Source organism: Malus sylvestris, chromosome 5 (assembly GCF_916048215.2).
Source record: "Malus sylvestris chromosome 5, drMalSylv7.2, whole genome shotgun sequence".
Classification (NCBI taxonomy): Eukaryota; Viridiplantae; Streptophyta; class Magnoliopsida; order Rosales; family Rosaceae; genus Malus; species Malus sylvestris.
Window position 1 is genome coordinate 26133379 of NC_062264.1, and position 23095 is coordinate 26156473.

The 23095-nt window shown below is 36.6% G+C and overlaps 3 protein-coding genes and 1 pseudogene across 3 annotated transcripts; 3 read left to right on the forward strand and 1 right to left on the reverse strand.

The window, feature by feature from the left end:
- The first annotated feature begins 3778 nt into the window (after positions 1-3778).
- LOC126621301 (alpha-1,3-mannosyl-glycoprotein 2-beta-N-acetylglucosaminyltransferase-like) lies at positions 3779-8844 on the forward strand. The gene is made up of 18 exons (XM_050289724.1): positions 3779-4059; positions 4201-4251; positions 4626-4713; positions 4844-4906; positions 5224-5335; positions 5446-5491; positions 5596-5658; positions 5748-5814; positions 5889-5957; positions 6042-6111; positions 6232-6293; positions 6749-6838; positions 6941-7035; positions 7567-7629; positions 7738-7776; positions 7856-8026; positions 8251-8379; positions 8479-8844. The coding sequence occupies exons 1-17, from the start codon at positions 3991-3993 to the stop codon at positions 8365-8367; spliced, it is 1335 nt and encodes a 444-aa protein (XP_050145681.1). The 5' UTR covers positions 3779-3990; the 3' UTR covers positions 8368-8379; positions 8479-8844.
- A 137-nt stretch (positions 8845-8981) lies between these two features.
- LOC126621310 (uncharacterized) lies at positions 8982-10825 on the forward strand. The gene has a single exon (XM_050289738.1). It carries the CDS (start codon positions 9701-9703, stop codon positions 10682-10684), a length of 984 nt encoding a protein of 327 aa, XP_050145695.1. The 5' UTR covers positions 8982-9700; the 3' UTR covers positions 10685-10825.
- Positions 10826-12287: 1462 nt separating this feature from the next.
- Positions 12288-17280, forward strand: LOC126621297 (protein NUCLEOLAR COMPLEX ASSOCIATED 4-like; annotated as a pseudogene).
- Positions 17281-17376: 96 nt separating this feature from the next.
- On the reverse strand, positions 17377-18474 carry LOC126621309 (uncharacterized). Its single transcript, XM_050289737.1, has one exon. It carries the CDS (start codon positions 18380-18382, stop codon positions 17390-17392), a length of 993 nt encoding a protein of 330 aa, XP_050145694.1. The 5' UTR covers positions 18383-18474; the 3' UTR covers positions 17377-17389.
- Positions 18475-23095: the final 4621 nt, after the last annotated feature.

Genomic DNA, 23095 nt, shown 5'->3' on the forward strand with positions numbered 1-23095 from the left:
TTTTCACATTATTGTTGAGTACTTCACTCTTCTTTCTTCTTTGCTGCCAAAAAGATGATTTTCTTGCACCATGCATGAGATTTTTATAAATGAATCAAAACTAACATGCAATATAGAACTTCTGCTTTTCACTTGCTTATTGATTGAGTTACAATCTAAGCTTGAGAAAAGCATTCAACGAGCTGAAAAAAAAAACATAGTTAAGAAAAGAAAGAAGCTCATTACTTTGCTTTCATTACTAGTTGTCAATATACTCAGAATACCAATTGGATGAAAATGTATTAAATTCATGAATTGTAAGATAGGAAACAACAAATGCAAATGTTGTTTTATTAAGAAATAGGGGTATTATACAAAATAGTTCATGAGATTTGCATGATCAATAGAAATGGTCCCTGAAATTGAAAATCAATAAAAATGGTCCCTAAGATTGTCCACCATCCATGATTTTAGTCATTCCATTAAAAACTCTTTGAGCAATTTTCAAAGCTTTGTAATTCAATCGTTTCTTAACCAAATTCGACCAATAATATATCAAAATGAAGATAGGAAAGTGTAGAATAAGATTATACCTATTTGGAAGCCTAATGGTTGTCGGAGATGGCCGGACAATAGCCTGAAAGGTGACTGGTCCGCAGGAAAACTAGAAAACTCGCCGGAAACTGGGTAAACTTTAAACGTTCATAACTTCTTCAATACTCAACGAAATCGAATGATTCAAAAACGAAAATCATACTACTTGACGAGAGGAAGAGAATGATACATTTTTAGAAGGCTATCTCGCCGTGGTTTGGTCGGACAACGGCTCGAAAGTGGCTAACCATTTTCGAGTTAGCCACGTTCGAGCAATTTTCCGGCCAAACCACGACGAGTTAGCAATCAAGAAAAATTTCATTCTCTTCGTCTCGTCAAAAAGTATGATTTGTTTTTTGAATCACTCGATTAAAAAAAAGTACTAATAGTTTTGCTTTTGATTTAAACTATGCAATGATAAAGATAAGGTTATCAAATTGGAGACGTCTTTTTCCATAAAATACATATTTGACTCGCCTCAAAAAGAAAATGTATGTGTGTGTGTACATCCTTTTTTTCCTTCCAATGGACGAAGAGAAAGTCCAAGAATGTGGGCGTTATTTGATACAGGTCCTTTCATGAAAATTGGACTTTCATGATACAAGCTAGTACACATCACAAACGAGGCAATAACTCAACCTGTCGGTGACGCAATTTTTTCTGCGAATGTTTGCAACTTTTGTCAGTCTAAAATACTTTTATATATTTTAAGGAGGCATCAAACTCATTTATTATAGGGGTGGGTTCAAAAAACCGAAAACCGAAAAAAACCGACAACCGAACCGAACTGAAGCCGAAAAAAGCCGAATCGAAAAAAAAACCGAACCCAACCGAATCTGGCCAGTTCGGTTTCGGTTTTTGAGGTCCGGAAACCGAACCGGACCGAACCGAACAGAAAAAAAAAATCAAATATAAATACTAAAAAACATTTTGGCATCAGGGTTTGAACCCCTGACCTCTAAGTTGGGGAAAATTGCTTCAAACCAACTTGACTGTAGGCTTTGTGTTGTTATAATTGTACCAGTAATATATTTATAGGTTTCTAATATTTAATGCTTTATAAAATTTCTTAAGATTACAAACCCTAGCCGTCGCTCACTCCCAATCCCATTTCGGTTTTCCTTTTCTCAAGCACTCTCTCCCCTCCGCTATTTCCTCTCTGCCTCTCTCTCTCTCTCTTTCTCTCCCCTTCCTCTCTTCCTCCAAATCACTATCTCTCTTTGTGGATTTCGACGGTAGCAAAGAGGAGAGCCAAACCACAGTGGCAGTGGAGCAGTCCAGTGGCACAACATGGGACTGATGGGCAGTTGACGGCGGATGAGGGCAGTCATTAATCGTTGCAGATCCATGGATAATTTTTCAAGTTTTGTTGAGAGTATTTACTTTTTAAGTTTTGTTGCGTCTGTTGAATGGATAAGTTTTGAGCTTATATATTTTGGTGTTCCGGTATCTCATTATCTTCTATTCGTATTTTTAGTATTGCTGATTCACTTTAAGTTTGTTTACTTGCTGAGATAATGCAATCTGAGTTGGGATTTAATATAGCTTCTTAAAAAGTACTTTATCTGAAAGCAATATGAGCATGTCGATACAACCTAATCCCTGAACTCGGTTAGTCGGTTGTGTTACTCGATTTTTTAATTTTTTCAATGTTCGAACAGGGGTTCGTTGCAGATCCATGGCCAATCGTCCCAGTTCGTATTTATTTGATGCAGAAATTTCTACATCTTCAATGCTCTAACTGTTGCAGATTTGTTCCAGATTTAAAAAAAAAATCATGGAAAAAAACAAAAAAAAAACCGAAATCGAACCGAAAAAAAATCGAAACCAAACCGAACCGAAATTTCGGTTTGGTTTCAATTTTAGCAAAAAACCGAACTGTTTCGAACCGAATCCAGCCCTAATTTATTATGCTTGTCATTGACGGTTAATATCAACAAAAAAGTTGAATAATCTTGTTATTCAAATGTATGCTTGCATTAAGGAAACTAGCCTTCACATTCAATCGCGTGCAGAAAATATTTTTTGAATTACGATGTATTATGTGCGACTTATACGTTTTAAATGTAATTATATGTGTGAATTGACAAAAAAGGAAAATCAAATATTTGAAGTAAATGAATAATTTTAGATCATACTTGAAAAAATCCTTCAAAAACTAATCAAAACAACTGAATCATATAATAAAATTGGTCTTTCAATTTCCATCTACATTATATTAAATTTACATTAAGAATAGAGAAAAAAATATTCAATAAACAATTGATTTAATTATTGTTAGCCCATTGTGAGGCTAAGCTCATTCTCTCATCCTTAGTGTAGATAATATTATTTGCTCAAAAAAAAATCACTAATTTAATCACATTATTATATGCGTGCGAACTTTTTTTAACCGGTATTATACGCCTCTTAAGATGTTTTGAACTTGTTTAAAAATAGAGAAAATAATATTTAATGAACAACTGATGTGAGATACTAATTAAAAAAAAAACTGTACAAAAAGAATTAATTATAAAAAAAATACTATTAAAATGACAAAAAATACCCATGCATTATTTTAGGTTGCTTTTGAAATTTTTTGTTTTGGGGCTATTTTTGTCCAAAACTTTTTGGTGAAGCTTGTGACCCCAAAAGAGGTTGTTGGCTTTATATATAAAGATTGAGTTTCTAATCAAAAGATTGTGGTGAAGATGATATTAAGATCCGTGTTAAGTTTTTTCTATGCCTTGTTTTATAAAAGACTTCAAATATTTTGTTTATGTATGCCAAACAATAACCACAAACTGATTGGCTCTTAGTTCAATTTAGTATGCAATTCTCACATAGATATGTTTACAGAAATGTAAAGATCATAGGAAAATGAAAGAATAGAAAGAAAATTAAGTAAAATTAAGTTAAATACTTAGTAAATATCCAACTACAAAGCAATAACTTGAAAGAAATGAAAAATACAAGATATCGGGCAAATTTAAACCTATTTGGGCTAACTTTCTTGCCAGCGGCTCGTGCAACTAGTTATCGAATTGGGGTGTGTCATAATCAAATAATTAAAAACATTTATCCGCAGTTCGAGGTCGTAAAAAAGGGACCCATTGGGCCTTATTAAATTCAAAGCCCATTTTACCTTCTTTCTTTCGGCACAGAAAGCCCATTTCACATTTCTGGTCCGAACAAAGAAAAAATGGGACACTGTCGTCACTGAGATCAACGTGCAAGAACAGCCGGCGCAGGTTAGCAAGGTCGTGGACCTTGACTGGCAGTAAAGTAAACGCGATCAAAATTCACCGAACACCAAAAAATATGAAGAAAATTCTCTGCAATCCGTAACCCTTATAATTCCATCTGATTCAAATTCGTACATGATTTCCGAGATCGGAAGCTCCCGTAATTTCTTTTTTCGCACCAAAATTAAACAAAATGAAGAAAATTCTCTGCGATTTTCGGTTCCTCCTGTTTCTCGCAGCTGCGGCGTTCATCTATATCCAGGTGGGCTCCCCAAAACCCCTAATTCTCTCACAAATATTTGGAATTGAAATGTATGTGGAGTTGTTGTTGTTGCTGTAGCTGAAAGAAATGACTGAATCGATTTTCTTCTACTTTGTGTTTGGTGTTTCTGTTTGGTTGCAGATACGGCTTTTCACTACGCAGTCGAAGTACGCTGATCGCCTCGCCGATGCGGTATGTCGAAATTATGAGTCTGTTATTGTATCAGAGTTTTCATGAGTAATTCGTCTGCAACGTGAACTCTTTTCATTTATTCGTTTGATGAGAATTTAGGTGCACATTGTTTAGCAGGATCAATTTCTGTTGTTAGTTTATTGTCTGCTTAAACAAATGGAGCAAAGGAAGCAGTTTTTACACAATTTCACATCCATATTGTGTAATTTTCGATGTTAACGTTTCTTTGTATGTCTTTCTTAATGTTACTTTGAGACCAACAAGATGGGTCATGCGTGTATTTCAGAACCGTAAGGCGTATTTATACATTGGAAGCTTCTACGGTTGAAAAGTTGGTTACTTTATCTTGAATGACATCTGTTTTTGTTTTGCAGATAGAGTCAGAGAACCAGTGTACATCTCAATTGAGGACACTTATTGATCAAATAAGCTTGCAACAAGGACAAATTGTTTCCCTTGAGGGTGTGATATATTTCTAGCACATGAGTCTTTTAGATGTTTGTTTATACATTATATTGTGCCCGACGATGACATACTTCTTTTATTCCTCTTTTTTTTTTTCAATTCTGACACTAGACTGCTGCAATTGTAGAAGAAAAGCAACGGCTGGAGCAAGAGTGTGGACAACTGAAGGTCCTAGTTCAAGAACTTGAAAGTAGGTGGTTATCAGACAAAATCTTTTTTTTTTTTTTTTTCCCTAGTGAACGCACCCCCATTTACTTATTTTTAGTTTTCAGGCCATGTATATAGTAATAGTCTGTTAGAAGAAGAAAAACATGGGTTTCGGTGATTCATCGTTTATACTATTTAATTTTATAAAATCCTTTCCGTAAACCAGAATTAGGCTAGATGAATGTATTTGAAGTGGATTTCATATAACTATAGACAATGAACCATTTGAAGCCCATGTTGGCCATAATACATTCCAAAGAACTCAAATTATTCTTTTGTCACCTTTTTTTTTTTTTTCAGGGAAAGGCCTAGGTCGGCTGATTGACAAAAACCAGGTGCCAGTGGCCGCAGTTGTAATTATGGCATGCAATCGTGCTGATTATCTGGAAAGGACCGTTAAGTCTGTTTTAAAGTAAGTTCCATGTTCTTGTCACATAAAAAGTAAGTTTCGTACTTACACCTCACATCACAGTTTTTAAATTTGTACTACTGACTCACTGGCCTAATTATTCTAATATCCAGATATCAGAGCTCCGTTGCATCAAAATTTCCTCTATTTGTCTCCCAGGTATCATGTGCTTAATATATGGTAAAACATTATGGGTGTCATTGTTATTTTTTAGATTTTATCTAGTAGAGAATCAATGGCTCAACGGGGTTCATTTTTCTTAGGATGGATCGCATCCAGCTGTCAAACAAAAGGCTTTGAGCTACGATCAGCTTACCTATATGCAAGTAAGTTGTACATTTATAATCAAACTGTGTATCCTTGATGTTGGAAGCACACCAGGATGGCTATCAACTCTGACTTCAATGAATTGCAGCATTTGGATTATGAACCAGTTCATGCTGAAAGACCTGGGGAGTTGATTGCATACTACAAAATTGCGCGTAAGGATTCTTTGCTGCTTCAGTTGTATTAGCTTCACTACTACATCTCACTATTATATCCCGCTTTTTTTTAGTTCATTACAAATGGGCACTGGATGGATTGTTCTACAAGCATAACTTCAACCGCGTAATCATACTTGAAGGTTAAAACAGAATATCTTTTGGATCTTTTTATTTTATTTTATTTCCACTATAAGTATGACACAATCCATCATCCTTGAACACAGATGATATGGAAATTGCTCCCGATTTTTTCGATTATTTTGAGGCTGCAGCAGCTCTTCTTGACAAGGATAAGTATGTCTTCTAGATGAATCCGAGGTCTTATGACTTGAATACGTATTATATAAATGTTCTGGACTCCAGAAATTCTGACTTTTCCTCACTTTTTTAATTTTGTATATTGAACTGTGGTAGGTCTATCATGGCCGTTTCCTCGTGGAATGACAATGGGCAAAAGCAGTTTGTGCATGATCCTAGTGAGTTCTTGTTAATTTTTCAAGTTAATCTTCCTAAGATTGGAATCAAGCATAATACAATATTTATTTTTTCAAGACCAATTGCATTAATGTAATAATAAGATCACTATCTGACACCCCCCTTTTGTTGTCCTTCGTGACTGGATAGAGAAAATGTTTTGTTTTTGTGGGAGAACCAATGCTTATTTAAGCATGGTTGTTCAGGTTCCTGGCTCATGTAGGTTTGTAACATATTGCTCCTATTTTTAAGGATTGACAATGATCTTTGCATCTTGGTCTTCTGCTACATTATCTAACCTTATCAGTTAACACATTACATTACTATCATCTTACCAACAAGTGTATGCATCCTCAGTATTTTCCACTGATGTTTGGGCACAAGACATTGACAGCTATCAGAAATAGAAACTCAGAGCCACTGTGCTTTCTGATCTGCTATCTGATTCACCGTGCAGAAATACTTTATAGATCGGATTTCTTTCCTGGACTCGGGTGGATGCTGACTAGATCTACATGGGATGAGCTATCACCAAAATGGCCAAAGGCATATCCTTGTTGCTGAAATGTGTTTTATTTTGATTCACACTTCTCTATGCTGTTAGAATTTAGATCCATATCCTCTAAATGTTTTCTTTCACAATGCTTCACTTACTGGGATGACTGGTTGAGGTTAAAAGAAAATCATAAAGGTCGACAATTTATACGGCCAGAAGTGTGCAGAACATATAATTTTGGAGAACACGTATGTATTCTTACTTTTTCTTGTTTATTGCTTCCCAACCTCAAGCGTTATATAGTGCATGCAGTCATGTATTTACTTTTTGTATAAATTCAGTGATTTAGTGTATTGATTTCTGCACTGATTTTATTTAATATCTCTCCCGGAAAAAGTCAGGAAATATTATCTTAAAGTGGTTATCTGTTCCTTGAAACTGCAAACATTGTTATGAGAATAAATTTCATAAAGTTCCGAGTTATCTTAAAGTGGTCCTTTGTTTCTTGAAAATGCAAACAATGTTAGAGGAACAACTTTCATAAAGTTCTGAGTTAAAGTGGTTCTTTGTTTCTCCTCCCATCTTTATATTGCCCTATATAGTTTCTTTAAGTAATCCCTATATAGTTGTTTTGCATTCTGATTAACTTAATCTAAGTGATATTGTCAAATGTCAAGTGCAATGGCTTGAGAATGTAGTAGTGCTAGTCTCTTCCCCCTCACTTGTAGGATTGTGAAAATTGTCATGCTTCAATTCTCATGACTTGTAATTTTATGCAGGGTTCTAGTCTGGGACAGTTTTTCAAACAATATCTTGAGCCAATCAAGCTAAATGATGTCCCGGTAATTACTAATCTCTCTTCTGTATCATTCCATCTAATCTATGTTTGTCCTTATCATTATTCAACATTTTCATATTGAATTACTCTTTTCTACCTTTTGCTTCTAAAGGTTGACTGGAAATCAATGGATTTGAGCTACCTGATGGAGGTAATGGATGCTTTAATACATTGGTTAGAATGCTCTTTCTTTTCATCTATAATCAATACATATTTCAACCTGTTTGCAGGACAAGTATATAAAGCACTTTGCTGACATTGTGCAAAAAGCTAAACCTATCCGTGGATCTGATCTTGTACTAAAGGCACGCAACATTGGTGGTGATGTTCGCGTACAGTACACGGACCAGCAGGACTTCGAATACATTGCTAGCCAGTTTGGTATCTTTGAAGAGTGGAAGGTGATTTTTCATTTTTACTGTGTAACTTCCTTTAATTATCATTGAGGTTAAGGAATAATGCATTTGATTTTATGAGACTCTGGAGAATCTTCGATTCGATAAGTCCTGCCCCCATTAGTTATGCAAGTAGCTCTGGAAATAAAATGCTCTAAATGCCTAGCTTTAAACCCAGTTGCTAAATTATTCATCTGGAGTTGTTTGTTTGTGTTTCTTTCGTTTTTCAGGATGGTGTGCCACGGACAGCATATAAAGGAATAGTTGTTTTCCGGTACCATATCCCACACCGTATATTCCTTGTTGGTCCAGATTCTCTCAAGCAGCTCGGAGTTAATGATTCTTGATGCAAAGTTGAGGTTAGTATGGTTCAACTTGCCGCTATTTCTCTGCTCAAAGTTCTGAAGTTTCAAAAATTAATAGTATCTGAGATTTTTCTTCTCTTGGTTACCTTACAGAGTTCACAAGGAGAAAACATTGTTTCCAAAGTTTAAGATTTTGAGGTCCATGCTCTTGAAGCACAAACGCAACTCATACCAAAATCGATAACCAATGCTAACTACACCTAGATGAGAGCCAGGTGCGTTTTTCGTGATTTGAGTTCTGCAGCCGGCTATGTCTTCAGTCTTCTGTAATTTGAGTTTTTTTCGGAAACTTTACCGAGTTACCCCATTCAACATGTAGCAGTCTCCATATTCAGTTTGCCCTTAATAGATACCATTCCCTTCTGAAAGAGTATTGTAATCCTAATCCTTGAGATGTATGATATTTTGACAAAATGTACTCATATAGTAGCATACAGAAGTCCAAAATATTACTTTTTATTTCTTTGTTAAAATTATTATTTATTTAATTTTTAACAAACTTGTGGACCAATGGAAAAAGTGTCATTACCTACTTTTGTTAATTTACTAAATTTGTAAAAGAAAAAGAAAATGACCATTTTCGTACTCAATTTTTGTTAGGACAAATAATAATTTACACTAATTTACACTATATGAGAGGAGGGTTTGAAATTGGAACACAATATCACTAGGGCTTCACCACTTATCCAAATATATTTTAACCGAGTAAAAAATATTGTCTATTCCATTAAAAAAATGTTTTTTTGGCCAAAATGGTTTTTGAGATGGACATCTTTTTATTTTTGTCCCTGAGTTTGTCCACCCTTAATGAAAAATCTTCGTAAACTAAGGACCAAAATGACAACAACAAAAATTCGTCAGTTTTTGTCATTTGATCCTTATTTATCGAAGATTTATTACGCAAGGATTAAAATGATTGAGGGTGGGACAAACTTAGAGACCACTTCTAATGATGTCAAATCTCAAAAATTAAAATGAAGAATTATGTCATTCTCAGGAATCATCTTGGTTAAAAAGCCTTAAATAAATTGAATTTAAGAAAAATAAACAAATAAATGTCTCTGTTTACATACTCTCCTGTTTCTTAGGACATCAATTTCCCAATCCTATTGGGATTAGGAAAAATTCCTAAACCGCGCACCGCCAATCCCAACCCTCAACTATAAATAGACTTTAGCCTTCCATTAATTACATTACAAGCTACAATTTCCAGTTCATTCGCTTTCCGCATTCGATTGCTCTGCCAAGTAGTAGTTGCTTAGAAAGCAAGTTAGGGTTTCCAAGTTAGAAATCTACGACTTTGGAATCGGAAGAGATGGCTGCTCTAGTTATGCGTCCTGCCAAGACGAAGCAATTCGACTTCCTTCAACTCAGGCAGCAACTGAAAGATCGCATTCGCATGAAGAAATCAGGAGGCTCTGCTGCTGCTCAAGGCTGCTCGGTTAATAGTACTACTGATGATGAGGAGAAGAAATTGCCTTTCGACAACTTTGGATCCTTCTTTGGTCCCTCGGAGCGTGTCATGGCCAAGAGAGTGCACGAAGAGATGAAGGATTTCGTGCCGGAGTTGAAGAAGTTGGCGTCTAGGGTTCTGAATTCCTGTGACAAGGCTAAAACCGCCGCAAAGAGTCCTGCCCCCTTGAGCAAGGCATTGAAGTGTAAAATCATCAAGGAGTCCCGGGATTATTCCTTTTTGCAATCCGATGGTGCAGAAATTCCAAAGCCGTCTAAAGGAGAGCCTGAAGAAGTTGGCAAGAGAAAAACCTCCTCTGCAAAGTCTGAATCCTCTTCAACAAAGCAATGTAGCACAAATCCAACGCCAAAACAAAAGAAATCTGTCTTGAAACATCCAATCAAATATCGCGTGAAGGAGGAGCATCCAGAGGCTGTGATTGGCAAAGTCCCCTTGGCAAAGTCAGAATCTTGTTCAACAAAGCAAGGCTTGAAGCAAACAAAGCAATCTATTGAGCTGAAACGCACAGCAAAACCAATGCCACCGAAAGTATCTGTCTCGAAGAATCAGGTCAAACACCGTGCCAAGGAGGAGCAATCAGTTGATGTTTCTTCTGTGATCCAGGAGATATTTGGGCACAAGCGCCCTAGGGAGGATGATGACGGAGATGATCGTGCGATGGTGTCCAGTTTTGATGACATTCTGAAGGAAGAGAGGAAGAGTGCAAAAATTGCCAGGGAGGAAGATGAAAGAGAGCGGTTGCTGCTCGAACAAGAGGAGAAGCATGAAGAAGGATTAAAAGCAACAAAGAAGCTGAAGATTAAGATCAAATTATCCAAAACATGATGTTGTTCCATTTAGATTTTGGAGATTTCATTTATTCAGGTAATTGGATTTCAATTCCTTAATATCAAGTTCTTTTTAAGGAAATTGATCTTAATGTAAGATCTTTAAGGAAATTATTGATAAGAGTAGAAGTTTCAAGTATTTTTGTTTGTGTTTATTGGGTTAATGATTCGGAAAAATCCGTAAGTATCTACCCTTTTTTTGGGTCATTGTCCTTTTGTGAAGTGAACTAGTTGCTTTTAGAACAAGTTACGGTTTCAAAATTTGAAATTTAACTCTTCTTGGGACGGGAAAACATGGCTGCTGAAATTTCGCATCCTGCTGGTGCGGAGCAGTTCTTTCTCCAGCTGAGGCAGCAAATGAAAGAGAGCATTAGAGAACATAACATGTAAAAATTAGGAGGCTCTGCTGCTGCTCAGGGCTGCTATGGTAGTAACGATAACAAGAAATCTCCTTTCGACAACTTTGGATCCCACTTTGGCCCCTGGCAGGCTGTCATGTTGAAAAGATTGAACGAAGAGATGAAAACTTTCATGCCGGAGATAAAGAGGTCGTCATGTAGCCCTTTAAATTTGGAGACTTGGTATTCCTCCTTGCTAGAAGTACTGGACGGAAAACCATTCCTGAACGATAATCAGGTTAAAAACAGTATGATTAAGGAAACATAAGGACGCAATCATAAGCGACATAGGGAGGATGACAACAGCAAGAACTAAAAAGGAGAGTGGCAACAATGAAGAAACTCGATCTTCGTCTTCTTCCAGCATTCCTTGTGCCACAAGCAATGTAGATGTTAAACAATTGGAAAACTGTGGAGGACTGTTTCGTCTTAGATTTCGACCCATCTGAGCCGCTGACTCAGCTATCCAAATTATCCGTGATTTCCGATGATATTTCTGTTGTTGGTGGGAGAGGGCGGGCTGCTTTTAGAGATTATCCGCATTCAAGGCACCTCTGTGTGAAATTGCTTTTCAAAACAACGCCTCATGAAAGCTACCGCGAAATGTGCTACTGCTACGTTTGTGATTCACCCGCTTCGTGCGGGTTTTGGAAACCAACACGTTGTCATACTTCTGAGCACATTGGTGACTGGAAGTCCAGTAGGAAGTTGAGGAACAGCAAGTGACGCGGGGACGGCGCCGGCTAAGAAATGAACAAACTTGTTCCTTAGGCCAAATCCATTGCAGTTAATGGTGGTAAGGTGCAATTAACTTTGTACTTCTAATATGTATGGCTTGAGAAGATGTAGTAGTAGTTACTACTTGAATTTCTTTCTGATATATATCGAATTGAATTTGATTTGTTCAGTTGATCTTACCATAAGCTTTTTATGTAACGAAATTATTGATGTAAATTGTCTAATTGTTTAAATGTTTTCGTCTATAAAAATAAGTAACATTTTTATTCATCTAATCGTTGGGAGCGATTTGATATGTTTTTTTGTTGTTGAAAAATTGTGCGTAAGAATCAAATTGAAAGTCGAGAAGGCAAATTTGAGGGCAATGCCCCGGGGACACAGTTAATTTAAAAAAAAAACAAAAAAAGTATATACACACACACATACCAACCTATTACGACATGTCGTTCTAAGTGAATTGAAGTCGTCTCTCTCGCTCCTAAAACCCTAAACCCTCCTCCACACAGTCCCCTTCAGTTCCGTCCCGCCGAGCTTTTACCAGAAGCAGCCATGGCCTCAATCCTCTCCAAGAAGCAGAAGCAGAAGCAAAAAGCCACCAAAATTTCCGACCTCAAAACCCTAGGTAACGAGCTCCTCTCGTCTCGGGCCCACATCAACAACCTCCCCAAGCTCCTCTCCTTCGTTTCCCCGGCCTCGCCACCTCAGAACATCGTCGAGTCCCTCCTCTCTCTCCAGTCCTTCTTCACCCCTCTCCTCCCCGACCTCCCTTCCTCCTCCTCCAAGCCCCCGACTCCGATGGCTCCCACGACGACCCCGACTTCATATACCTGACCTGGCTCCGCTCCAAGTTCGACGAGCTCGTTGAGGCCCTCGTCGAGGTCCTGCTTTCTACGCAATCCGATGAAGCTCTCAGGGTTGCTTTTCGATTTATTGAAAGTCAGTTCTTTTCTCTTTTGTTTTTGTATAAGTACGATTTCAATTTTAGAATTCGATTCTCTGAATGCGATTAGGAGGTGGTGTTGGACACGATAATGGAGTTTGTGATGTTCGGAAATGGTGGAAAGTTTCACTCTGCAATGTACCATAGGCTGCTTCGTAGTATTGTAAGTTGTATTGATTCTCCGAAAGCTTAGTTTGAGTTTTATTTTTTCATATTTCTCTGTTGTAATTTCAATAGTAAGCTATAATTTTTTTTGTTATCGCTGATAGGTTTACACTACGTCACCAGTTGATTTGTTGTTAGACTTGCTCTCATCCAAGTATTTCAAGTATATTGATGTCCGGTAAGATCACATTCCATTGATTTTAGGAATTATGATATTTCTTAGGACTTCTATTATTTGTTGGAACCTTTATTGTGGAAATTTGTGGTACTGGCCACTTAAAAAGTGCAATAATTGTGGCATCTATTTCTTGCAGTTATTTTACCTACATTAGCTTGGAAAAGCTTTCCAAAGTTCTGGATGCAAATGGGATTTCTGGTACTTTCTGCTGTGTTTCTTGCAAAAACTTATGTTTTTCATCTTTTCGAGTGAGGGTAGTGGCGATGTTATAGTTAACTTAGTAGGTTTGTTCATTTCTATCTCCCTCTTAGAGGATAAAAACATCAAGACAGACGGTAAAGATGTGGAGCATCCTAGGGAAAGGTTAGTATAACGCTATCGCTTAGGAAATTTCTGTTCTCTTATTCTCTCATTGAACTTCTCTTGTTAAGAGATGTACATGACCCTAATATAGAATGTGTTGCCTTCTGTGCTCTGATTGAGTCAGACATAATGGCAAGTGTTGAAGTTATTGTTACATTCTGCATATGCAGATTGTTGACAATATGTGTAGATGTTTTGGTCTCAGATCAAGATTTCTTGGAATTAAACATTTTACTTTTACGTTACTTGGATCTTTGTATACCTTTATGTAATATTGGATTCTTCCTTGACTCAAAGTCCATTTTCATCTGTGCTATTCTTTTATTTTGTAATCGAGTCAATGAATTTATGTTTAGCATGCATATGTGTTGGATTCTTTAGTATGTTAATGCGTTAACTTAATAGCTTTTGATGGCTAAAATTATTTACTTGCAGCATGGATCAATTAATTCACAAGATTCATTATTTGATATCACACATCCCCTCTCTGGAAAGCTCAGTTGATAAAACTGATCATGAGATGTGGAGTGGATCGGGTTAGTGTTCCCTGCCTTCTCACTCAGTAATTAAGCAGTTGACCTCATACTTTGCTTCCTTTTAATACTTTTTCTTTTGGTGGAAGACTTTTTTAATGATGATGGATAAGTCAATCACCTACCAAAACGGAAAATAGAGTATGCATCAGTTAGTCAGTCCTTGCTATGGGCTCCAACATGATTATTGCCCAACATTCTTATTAACTTAATGAAATGTAAAGATGCTATTTTCAGTTCATTTGACTGTATAAGTAGTGGAATGAGTGAGTAATATATGGATAATTATTTCCATAAACATTGGAAGGAAGTGTTATCTTTCTTTTCTTTTTTCGTATGTTTCTTGATTAAATGATGGCATGAGAGAAAAGTCTCTTCAAGTCTGGACAATTTACTGCCATTTCTGCTTCAAGAGGGTTCTTCTAATAGACTATTCTCATAGTTTCACCACACAAGTACACAGTGATGTATGTGAGTGAATGTGTGGTTTTCCTGTATGATTGCTTAGCTTTTTTTTTTGTTTTTTTTTGAGTATCTGCATGCCTTGCGTCTGAATTTCAGACTAGTTAACATGGTGACAAGTGATAACTATAAGCACTAGTTTCTTCCCTGTTTCCTATTGTATTTACTTTTGTGATCATTTGAGCTTTTAAGTTTTCTTCGTTTATTGATGAGATTTTTGTATAAAGGTGAATATGAAGACCTTTCTGGGAATCTGAAAGCAGATGGTAAACAGCACAAGACTGAGAAGCATAAGGATAACGTAATATAGATGTGTCAACGCAACTATCAAAATTAATTGTGCATTTCGTTCACTAAGTTCTCATCTGTACTTTTCTTATGATATTAAAGTTTTAGATTCCTAATGATTCACAATGTCTTCAGGTGTTGTCTGCAGCCAATATTGCCAAAAAGATGAAATTAAAATTTACTAAAGCATGGTTATCATTTCTAAGGTTACCACTTCCAGTTGATGTGTACAAGGAGGTAAGACTCATACGCGCTACTCCATTAGTTCTCACCACTTGTATCTGAATCTCTTCACAGCTCAACTCTAATTAGAATTATACTTGTTTTCTATATCTGGAAAGCTGTTCTAGTATGTAGAGGCAGTATCTGCTTTATGCTACTGCACTTCTCATGCGTTTTGGTTTTGTGACTTCTGCCTCTTTAGCCTCTAGCAAAAAGACTAAATGCCGTTTTCCTCTAGTTTATGTCTGTTAAATCTGTTTACCTTGCAGTGATAGTTTTCTACTTTTATTCTCTACAATTTTCTTACCAGGCTGTGTTTTGATGCTCAGGTTCTTGCCACACTCCATCAGGCAGTCATTCCTTTTCTAGCTAACCCTGTCTTGTTATGGTAAATTTACTTACGAAACATGTTTTATTTATGTTTTCAGTTTGTCTTTTGTGACTTTGATTGTAGTTCATTTCTTGACAGCTTTCTGTGACTTTTCTATAAAATCATATGACATCTCATATATTGACTATGTGCAGCGACTTCTTAACTAGATCGTATGACATTGGTGGTGCTATCAGCGTCATGGCTCTTAGCAGTCTTTTCATCCTCATGACGCAACATGGTTTAGAGTACCCCAACTTCTATGAGAAACTTTATGCATTACTGGTTCACTCTATTTTTCTGGCAAAACATTGATCAAAGTTTTTTCAGGTAATACTAATCATTAATGCAGTAACAGTTGGTCTAAAGTTAAACTTCTATAATACAAGCCATATAGGACTAATTGGTTTTGAATATTCAGATTGAACGAATTGGTTAATTAACTTAATTTACAATTGTTCTATTTGATTTGCAGCTTGTAGATGCTTGCTTAAAATCGCCACTTCTTCCTGCATATTTGGCTGCGGCTTTTGCCAAGACATTGAGTAGGCTATCATTTTCAGTTCCTCTGTCTGGAGCGTTAGTTATTATTGCACTGGTTCATAATCTTCTACGGAGACATCCTTCAATTGCTTGGTGAATCGGGTATGAAGACAATCTTTAATTGTTTCTTTGTCAATGAATTTACCATCCTCGATCTGACGTAGTGAGTATTTTTTTGTTATTCTTGTTTCATTGATGTATATGAGGAGATTGATGTTTGTACAGGGAGGTGGCGGTGAAACTGGGAAAGATGATCCAGAAGCAGAACAGAGGGTTGCTGATGGCGCGGATGGCACCGTAACTGGTTCGGCAGATAATTCAATAAAAAAATCAGGCATTGATCCTTTTGATAATGAACAAACTGATCCTATGAAATCAAATGCCATGAGTAAGTATTTATTTCCCCCCAAATGTGATTACCTCATACCAAATCTTTTGCATTTTGCATTTAATTGCTTTACTTATAAAATAACTTTTACTTGTTCATCTCTTTTTGAACAGGAAGTTCACTGGGGGAGATCGATACCGTCCGTCACCACTACTGCCCTGCTGTTTCAAGGTTCATGCTCGAGTCCTGCTCATTTGTGATTATTGTATGGTCATTTAAACCTTTCGACTTTTCCTGATATCTTTTTGTTTGCTCTTAGGTTCGTTTTGTCACTCGAGAATGATTTGACAGTTAGAGCCAAAACTACTGAGATATCCGTTGGAGATTTTAGCTCAGGTTCATATGCGACAATATTTGGAGAGCAGGTATTGTTATCTTGTCTCGGAATTCCTCGAGTATATATTAGAATTTATGCATTCCAGGAATTTATCGTTAAAAGTAAAAAAAATATAGTGGAAACTGGTACTTGCATCCCAAGAAGTTAAGTTGTAGAAAGCTACTGTTAGTATGCCTTGTGCAATTAATTTGATGGTTTCATTCAGAGGCATTTTAGTTCACTGCATTGACTCTATATTGCAGGTGAGACGAAGAATAAAGTCGGCTCCACTAGCATACTACAAAGCAGCTCCGACCTCTCTGTTCTCGGACTCGGAGTCTCAGTTTCTCGGTTGGACGTTCAAGTCTGAAGACAGTAAGCGAAAGAACGAAAGCGCTGATGAGAATGGGAAAATAGATAAAGAATGCGAAGATAGTCTGGTAAAACGACAGCGGATCAAGTGCTGTTAACCAAAATGTACTCTCTCAAGGCGGCAGGAAAATGCTCGTGAATTATAAGATTGATTTCGAGCTACAACGCTAGAGTTATAGGTCTAGATTTTCTTCACTTGTAAGGTGCAACAAATTTTGACCTATTTATTTGATTGACAAGTTATCCTTGTACATGTATTTTTCTTGATGTATCCGTTGTACCTTAAAATTCCACCAAATTTAATCATTTTTCATGGCACAGTCTATCCCTTTCTATATTTGTTAAAACAAGTTTAGTAAATCTAATTAGTAATTTTAAAACATTTTTCACAATTCCCTAATTATATCTCCAATCAGAAAATGCAACATCAGCTTTTGGAAAACTTGATCTTAATCTTGAGCTTCTTTGCTGCTCTTAACCTTGCTTCTTGCTTCTCCTCACGTTTGAGCAGCAACCGCTCTCTTTCGTCTTCCTCCCTAGCAATTTTTGCACTCTTCCTCTCTTCCTTCAGTATGTCATCGAAACTGGACACCATCGCAAGATCATCACCATCATCGTCTGCCCTAGGGCGCTTGTGATTGTGTCTGAATATCTCCTGGATCACAGAAGAAACATCAACTGATTGCTCCCCCTTCACAGGGTCTTTGACCTGAATCTTTGAAATGGATTTTTTCGGTTTTGGCATCGGTTTTGCTGTACTTTTCGGCTCAACAGATTGCTTTGTTTGCTTCAAGCCCTGCTTTGTCGAAGAAGATTCTGACTTTGCCGAGGAGGCTTTGCCAATGACATCCTCCGGACGCTCCTCCTTCAGGCGATATTTGATGGGATGTTTCGAGACAGATTTTTTCTGTTTCGGCATTGGTTTCATGCTACATTGATTTGTTGAAGAAGGTTCTGACTTTGCCGAGGAGTGTTTGGTTTTGCCAACTTCTTCAGGCTCTCCTCCTTTCAAAGGCTTAGGAATTTCTGCACCGTCCGATTGCAAAAAGGAGTAATCCCGGGACTCCTTTAGGTTTTTACACTTCAATGCTGTGCTAATAACACGGCTATTTGCAGCGGTTTTAGCCTTGTCACCGGAATTTAGAACCCTAGACGCCAACTGCTTCAACTCCGGCACGAAATCCTTCATCTCTTCGTGCACTCTCTTGGCCATGACACGCTCCGAGGGGCCAAAGAAGGATCCAAAGTTGTCGAAAGTAAATTTCTTCTTGTTATCATCAGTAGTACTATTAACCGAGCAGCCATGAGCAACAGCAGAGCCTTCTGATTTCTTCATGCGAATGCGTTCTTTCAGTTGCTGCCTGAGTTGAAGGAAGTCGAATTGCTCCGCCTCTGCAGGACGCATAACTAGAGAAGCCATCTTTCCGATCCCAAAGTTGTAGAATTCTAACTTGGAAACCCTAACTTGCTTTCTAAGCAACTCCTACTTGAAAGAGTGATCGAATGCGGAAAGAGATGGGAATTGTAGCTTGTAACGTAATTAATGGAAGGGACAAGTCTGTATTTATAATTGAGGATTAGGATTGGATGTGCTTTCATTTTACGGCGGTTTCCTAATCCCAATAGGAAAATGGGAGTGGATTTTCCTAAAAGGAATAGGAGAACGTAAAATAATCATTGAATCAAATGGATATAAACAAACTACACCCAGGTCTTTTTATGACGTTTTTCTATTTAAACACCACAACCGCAAGTGATTTGTAGCTCACTCAATTAAAAACATTTGTCTTTGAACCCGAGTTTTTCTATTTGAATCATCCTTTTTATAGTTTTGATGAGTTTAATGTAGATTATTCTATTGTCTGTTAAAAAAAATAAAAAATAAAAAATTAAACACCACCACCTTTCTTTTTTGCGTTCACTCCAATTTCAATCTACACCTCATTAAAATTTTGAATTTTAAATTTTTCCAAAAAACAACACACTTTTCACTAAAGTACCCTGAAATACGAACACACCACTCCCACCAACAAAAAAAAAGAAAAATGACAAGACTGCTCCACACCCACCACACCAGCGTGTTCATGGTGGCACTAGGTCTTGATCACAACAAAAGAATATGAGATTTTTAAGGATGAATCTCATTTTGAGGTCCTCATGTAGTAGCCTCCTTTGCTTGCTTGGAGTTTCGGACGTTGGTGTTTGGGATTTTTTAAGATCACAAATCCTATTAAACTAGAATGTTCCTTCCAAATTGATTTGTCAATCAATCCACTCAAAGACGTTAAGGGGCTGTTTGATAATCATCATTCAAGAGCGTAAAATCTTAAGACTACACACACATGAGCTAAGAATAGGATTGTCTCTAAGATTTCGGGGCCTTGTGCCAACTTTTCATTTTCCTTTTAGTCTTTTATCGTTATAGTCTTTATTTATCTTCTCTTTTTGGCCCTTGATTTGGTGCCCTCATCTGAGTTTTTGTCTCAAGTTTGGGCTTTCATGTCTCTTTCTTACTCAGTTGTCATTTCATGTTAGTGATGTCACAAGTCTTCAACAATCAACCTCTGCTACTTAACCTATCGGAGGCCTCTCTTCAGTAGCGCACTTTGGTGTTGTGTGTTGTTTAAGTGTTTTTAAGACTATTTGATAGGATTATGGGAGCACTCAATGCGTGAGTGGCTTGCTTACCCCTATATTATGTTGGTGCAATTGTTTTGTTGGTTTGTTCTCTTGGTTGTGGCGGCCTTGCGATTGTGGCGCAACTGGCTTGTTAGACGCTGATGTTTCCTCTCCAAATTTAGAGCATCTCCAGTTGAGTCCCTATATAGGGACAACCACCGTATAAAATGAGTATAAAATAAATATAAGGACAAAATGAATCTCCAATGGATCGGAAAGTGAGTCCCTAAAGTATAGGAACTCGCCGAATACTTGGTGTATGTACCCATATATAGGGACTGAAATAGTGAACCTAATAGGACAATTTAAGTGGAAAAAGAAAGTGTGGGTCCCAGTCATATAACCTTGTCTTTTTTTTTCTTTTCTTTTCAACAGTTTAAAATGGAAGGTCCAAATTGATTCTTGCTTTTTAATTTTTTTTACCATTGAAAGATCAACAGTTCCAATTAAAAACCCTTTCAATTTAGGTTACTCTCTCATGTTGGTTTTCAAATTCTTTTGTTTTCTCTTTTCATAATACTTCCGTTGAAATATTAATATTTTCAATTTGGGTTACTCTTTCATTTTGTTCTCTCATCATTCCTATAAATACCAAATTATCTAACCGAAACTTACCTCAACTTCATCTCATATACTCAGTTCACTCGTACTCAATTCACTCATTCTAGTTACGTTTTTGTGAAGAAAAAAAATTAGTGTTAGAATTTGAATATTTTTTCACAAAAATATTTTACGAGAACGTAATGTTAACATAAGCAAAAATGTGCACCTAATCAAATTATCACATAAAATTGTAAAAACCTCAAATCTAGGGATTCTACTATAATTAAGGACTCTCCCATTGGAGGCAATATTCCTTTAGGGACACAAAGATTCCCTTTAAGTCCTTAAATGAGTACTCAAATGTGGTGGTAGGAGTCCCTAAGACCATCTCCAACCTTTGGGCTAAAAGCCAAATTTTTTAACCCAAAAAATTTAGTTTTTAGCCCATAAACAGCTTTTCTGCTTAAACCCTTCTAGCCTAAAATTTTAGCCCGAGTTATTAAAAAATGAACTTAGGCTAATTTTTTTCTTAAATTTACTTTTAAAAAAATTATGTAGACTATCGTAAATTAATTTTATGAACATTTTAATCTAAAAATATTTAAATTCTGATAAATATTGAAAAATCACTAAATCGATACATGAAACTCATGAAACACTATGGAAGAATATGAAAGTCATGATAGAGATGTATAAATACAAGATACATAAAACACACAAGACACACAGAACACATGTAAAGCACATACAAAACACGTGTGAAGCACATGCATATGAGAAGGACATACAAAACACATGATAGAGATGAAGCACACACAGAACACATGTGAAACACATGACACACACGAAACACATACAAAATACATACAAAACACATGATAGAGATGAAGCACACACAAAACACATGTGAAACACATAACACACGCAAAACACAAACAAAATACATACGAAACACATGAAACACATGAAACATAAACCTACACACATGAAACTGAAACCTTCAATCATCTTCTATATAAACATAAGTTGAATATCAGTTGATCACATAATCTTTCAACCTTCAATCATCTTCTATATTCACCAATCTTTCAACTTTCAAAGTGTTTTTGTTTCCTAAAAATCCTCAATATCTCATCAGTGGGTGATAGAAGAAGGCATAGCAGGGCAACGCAGATGGCACAATACCAAGCAAGAGGATGCAAAAATGATGAACGCAAAAGCTGAACTTGCAAACTCGCTTATGCAATATGAGCACCATGCCGAATCTAGCTATTGTGGTTCTGTCACGAGGCGTTCATTTGTTCAGCATGATAGAGAAGAGTGTCATGACTGAATGATGAAAGATTATTTCATCGAGCATCCGAGATTTCCTGCTTATGATTTTTGAAGGCGGTTTCAGATGAGGAGAGAGCTTTTTGAAAGCATCTTGAACGCAGTTGTCAATCATGACCGCTACTTTGCAAGGAAGATAGATGCCGTAGGCCGACAAAGTCTATCACCTCATCAAAAGCTCACATTTGCATTTTGGATGCTAGCTAATGGGTGCTCTGCGGAGAGTGCAAAGCTGACCTCTTCCTCTCTCACGGTTTGAACAAATACATAGGTATTTATAGAGTTTTTTGGTGAATTTTGAGTTAAATAATTTTTTTTAATTATTTTAGCCGTTGGATTTAAATTTGGGTTGTTAAATCTTTTTTTTTACCGTTAGATTTGATTATATTCGATCTCAGCCGTTGGATTCAATGTATTTTAAAATAACATTTTTTAAAAAAATAAAATTTGAATTTGGACCGTTGGATCAACCAATAGTCCAAAAATGTCAGCCGTCAGATGAACAAAAGAGTTGTTGGACTCATGATTGTGGCCGACAGCGGCCCTGACAGTGGGTCCCACCTTGTCGGGCGTTGAAGGCTTCAACCCGCGTGGGGCGAGTTGAGCACTTGACCGAGCCAAGATTGGGTTGGGCTTGGGTGAGTCCACGCACATGTGGGCTAAATCTTGGGGGGAATTTGGCTTGGGTTTAGCTTTTAGCATTTAGCCCAAAGATTTGGCTTGGATTGATTTGGGTTTTGGGGGGGGGGGGGAATAAATGGGGTAATTTCCTTTAGCCCAGGGTTAGGTTTGGTCTAAATAGGGACCCCAATTGGAGATGCTCTTAAGGTTTTTTGTAATTATGAGCTAACTCTTTTTTGAGTTTTTTTACTGTATTTTCTTTCTTGCAATTGGGTTTGTATTTAAGTTGTGGGCTGATTTTGAGCTCTATTTTTCTTGTACTAGTCTTTTTATTTAATATAAGTAACTTGGTTTGACAAAAAAAAAAAAAAATTGAACCAGGTGGCTAAGGAATTTGAGCTATTATTTTCGGTACTTGTTTAAACCAAACTCCAAATGATTCGTAAAAGGATGAAAAGTTAAAAATAAATAATAGAGCAAGTCAGTGTCACGATGATCGAATCCGTGGCCGTTTCCATTATATAACAAGTAAGCAAAACTAGCCCTGCAAATAGGATACTTTGATAAGAGTTTTTATAGTCGGATAATATTAAGAAGATCAAATTTTAAACTCAATGATGTATCATTAATAGGAAATAAATATGTTAATTAATAGTGAAATAATAATCTAGTCATCAACATCTACATCATTTAATTTGTAAAATTTAGCTTAAAATTTTGATCTTCATAACATTATCACGCCAGAGTCACCAACATGAATGCGGGCCTCCTCGCTCTCACTAAAGCATTCAAAGTAGAGCATTATTGCCATTGAGGATTTGTTTCATCTCTCATTTTCACTCAGTTAGTGATATAAAGGTTGATGTTGGATAAAGTCTAGACCCACAGCACGATATCAACAAGAAAACAGAAAAAAAAAAAAATTAGGCAACAAGAGAATAAAAAAATTAATTAAAGA

Bases quoted from the DNA above. Each gene is read 5' to 3' on its own strand.
- LOC126621301 (XM_050289724.1), top strand. From the start codon at position 3,991: ATGAAGAAAATTCTCTGCGATTTTCGGTTCCTCCTGTTTCTCGCAGCT. The intron at 4,907-5,223 runs GTAGGTGGTTAT...TTTTTTTTTCAG, and splicing joins CCTAGTTCAAGAACTTGAAA to GGAAAGGCCTAGGTCGGCTG. The intron at 5,815-5,888 runs GTAAGGATTCTT...GCTTTTTTTTAG, and splicing joins TGCATACTACAAAATTGCGC to TTCATTACAAATGGGCACTG.
- LOC126621310 (XM_050289738.1), top strand. From the start codon at position 9,701: ATGGCTGCTCTAGTTATGCGTCCTGCCAAGACGAAGCAATTCGACTTC.
- LOC126621309 (XM_050289737.1), bottom strand. From the start codon at position 18,382: ATGGCTTCTCTAGTTATGCGTCCTGCAGAGGCGGAGCAATTCGACTTC.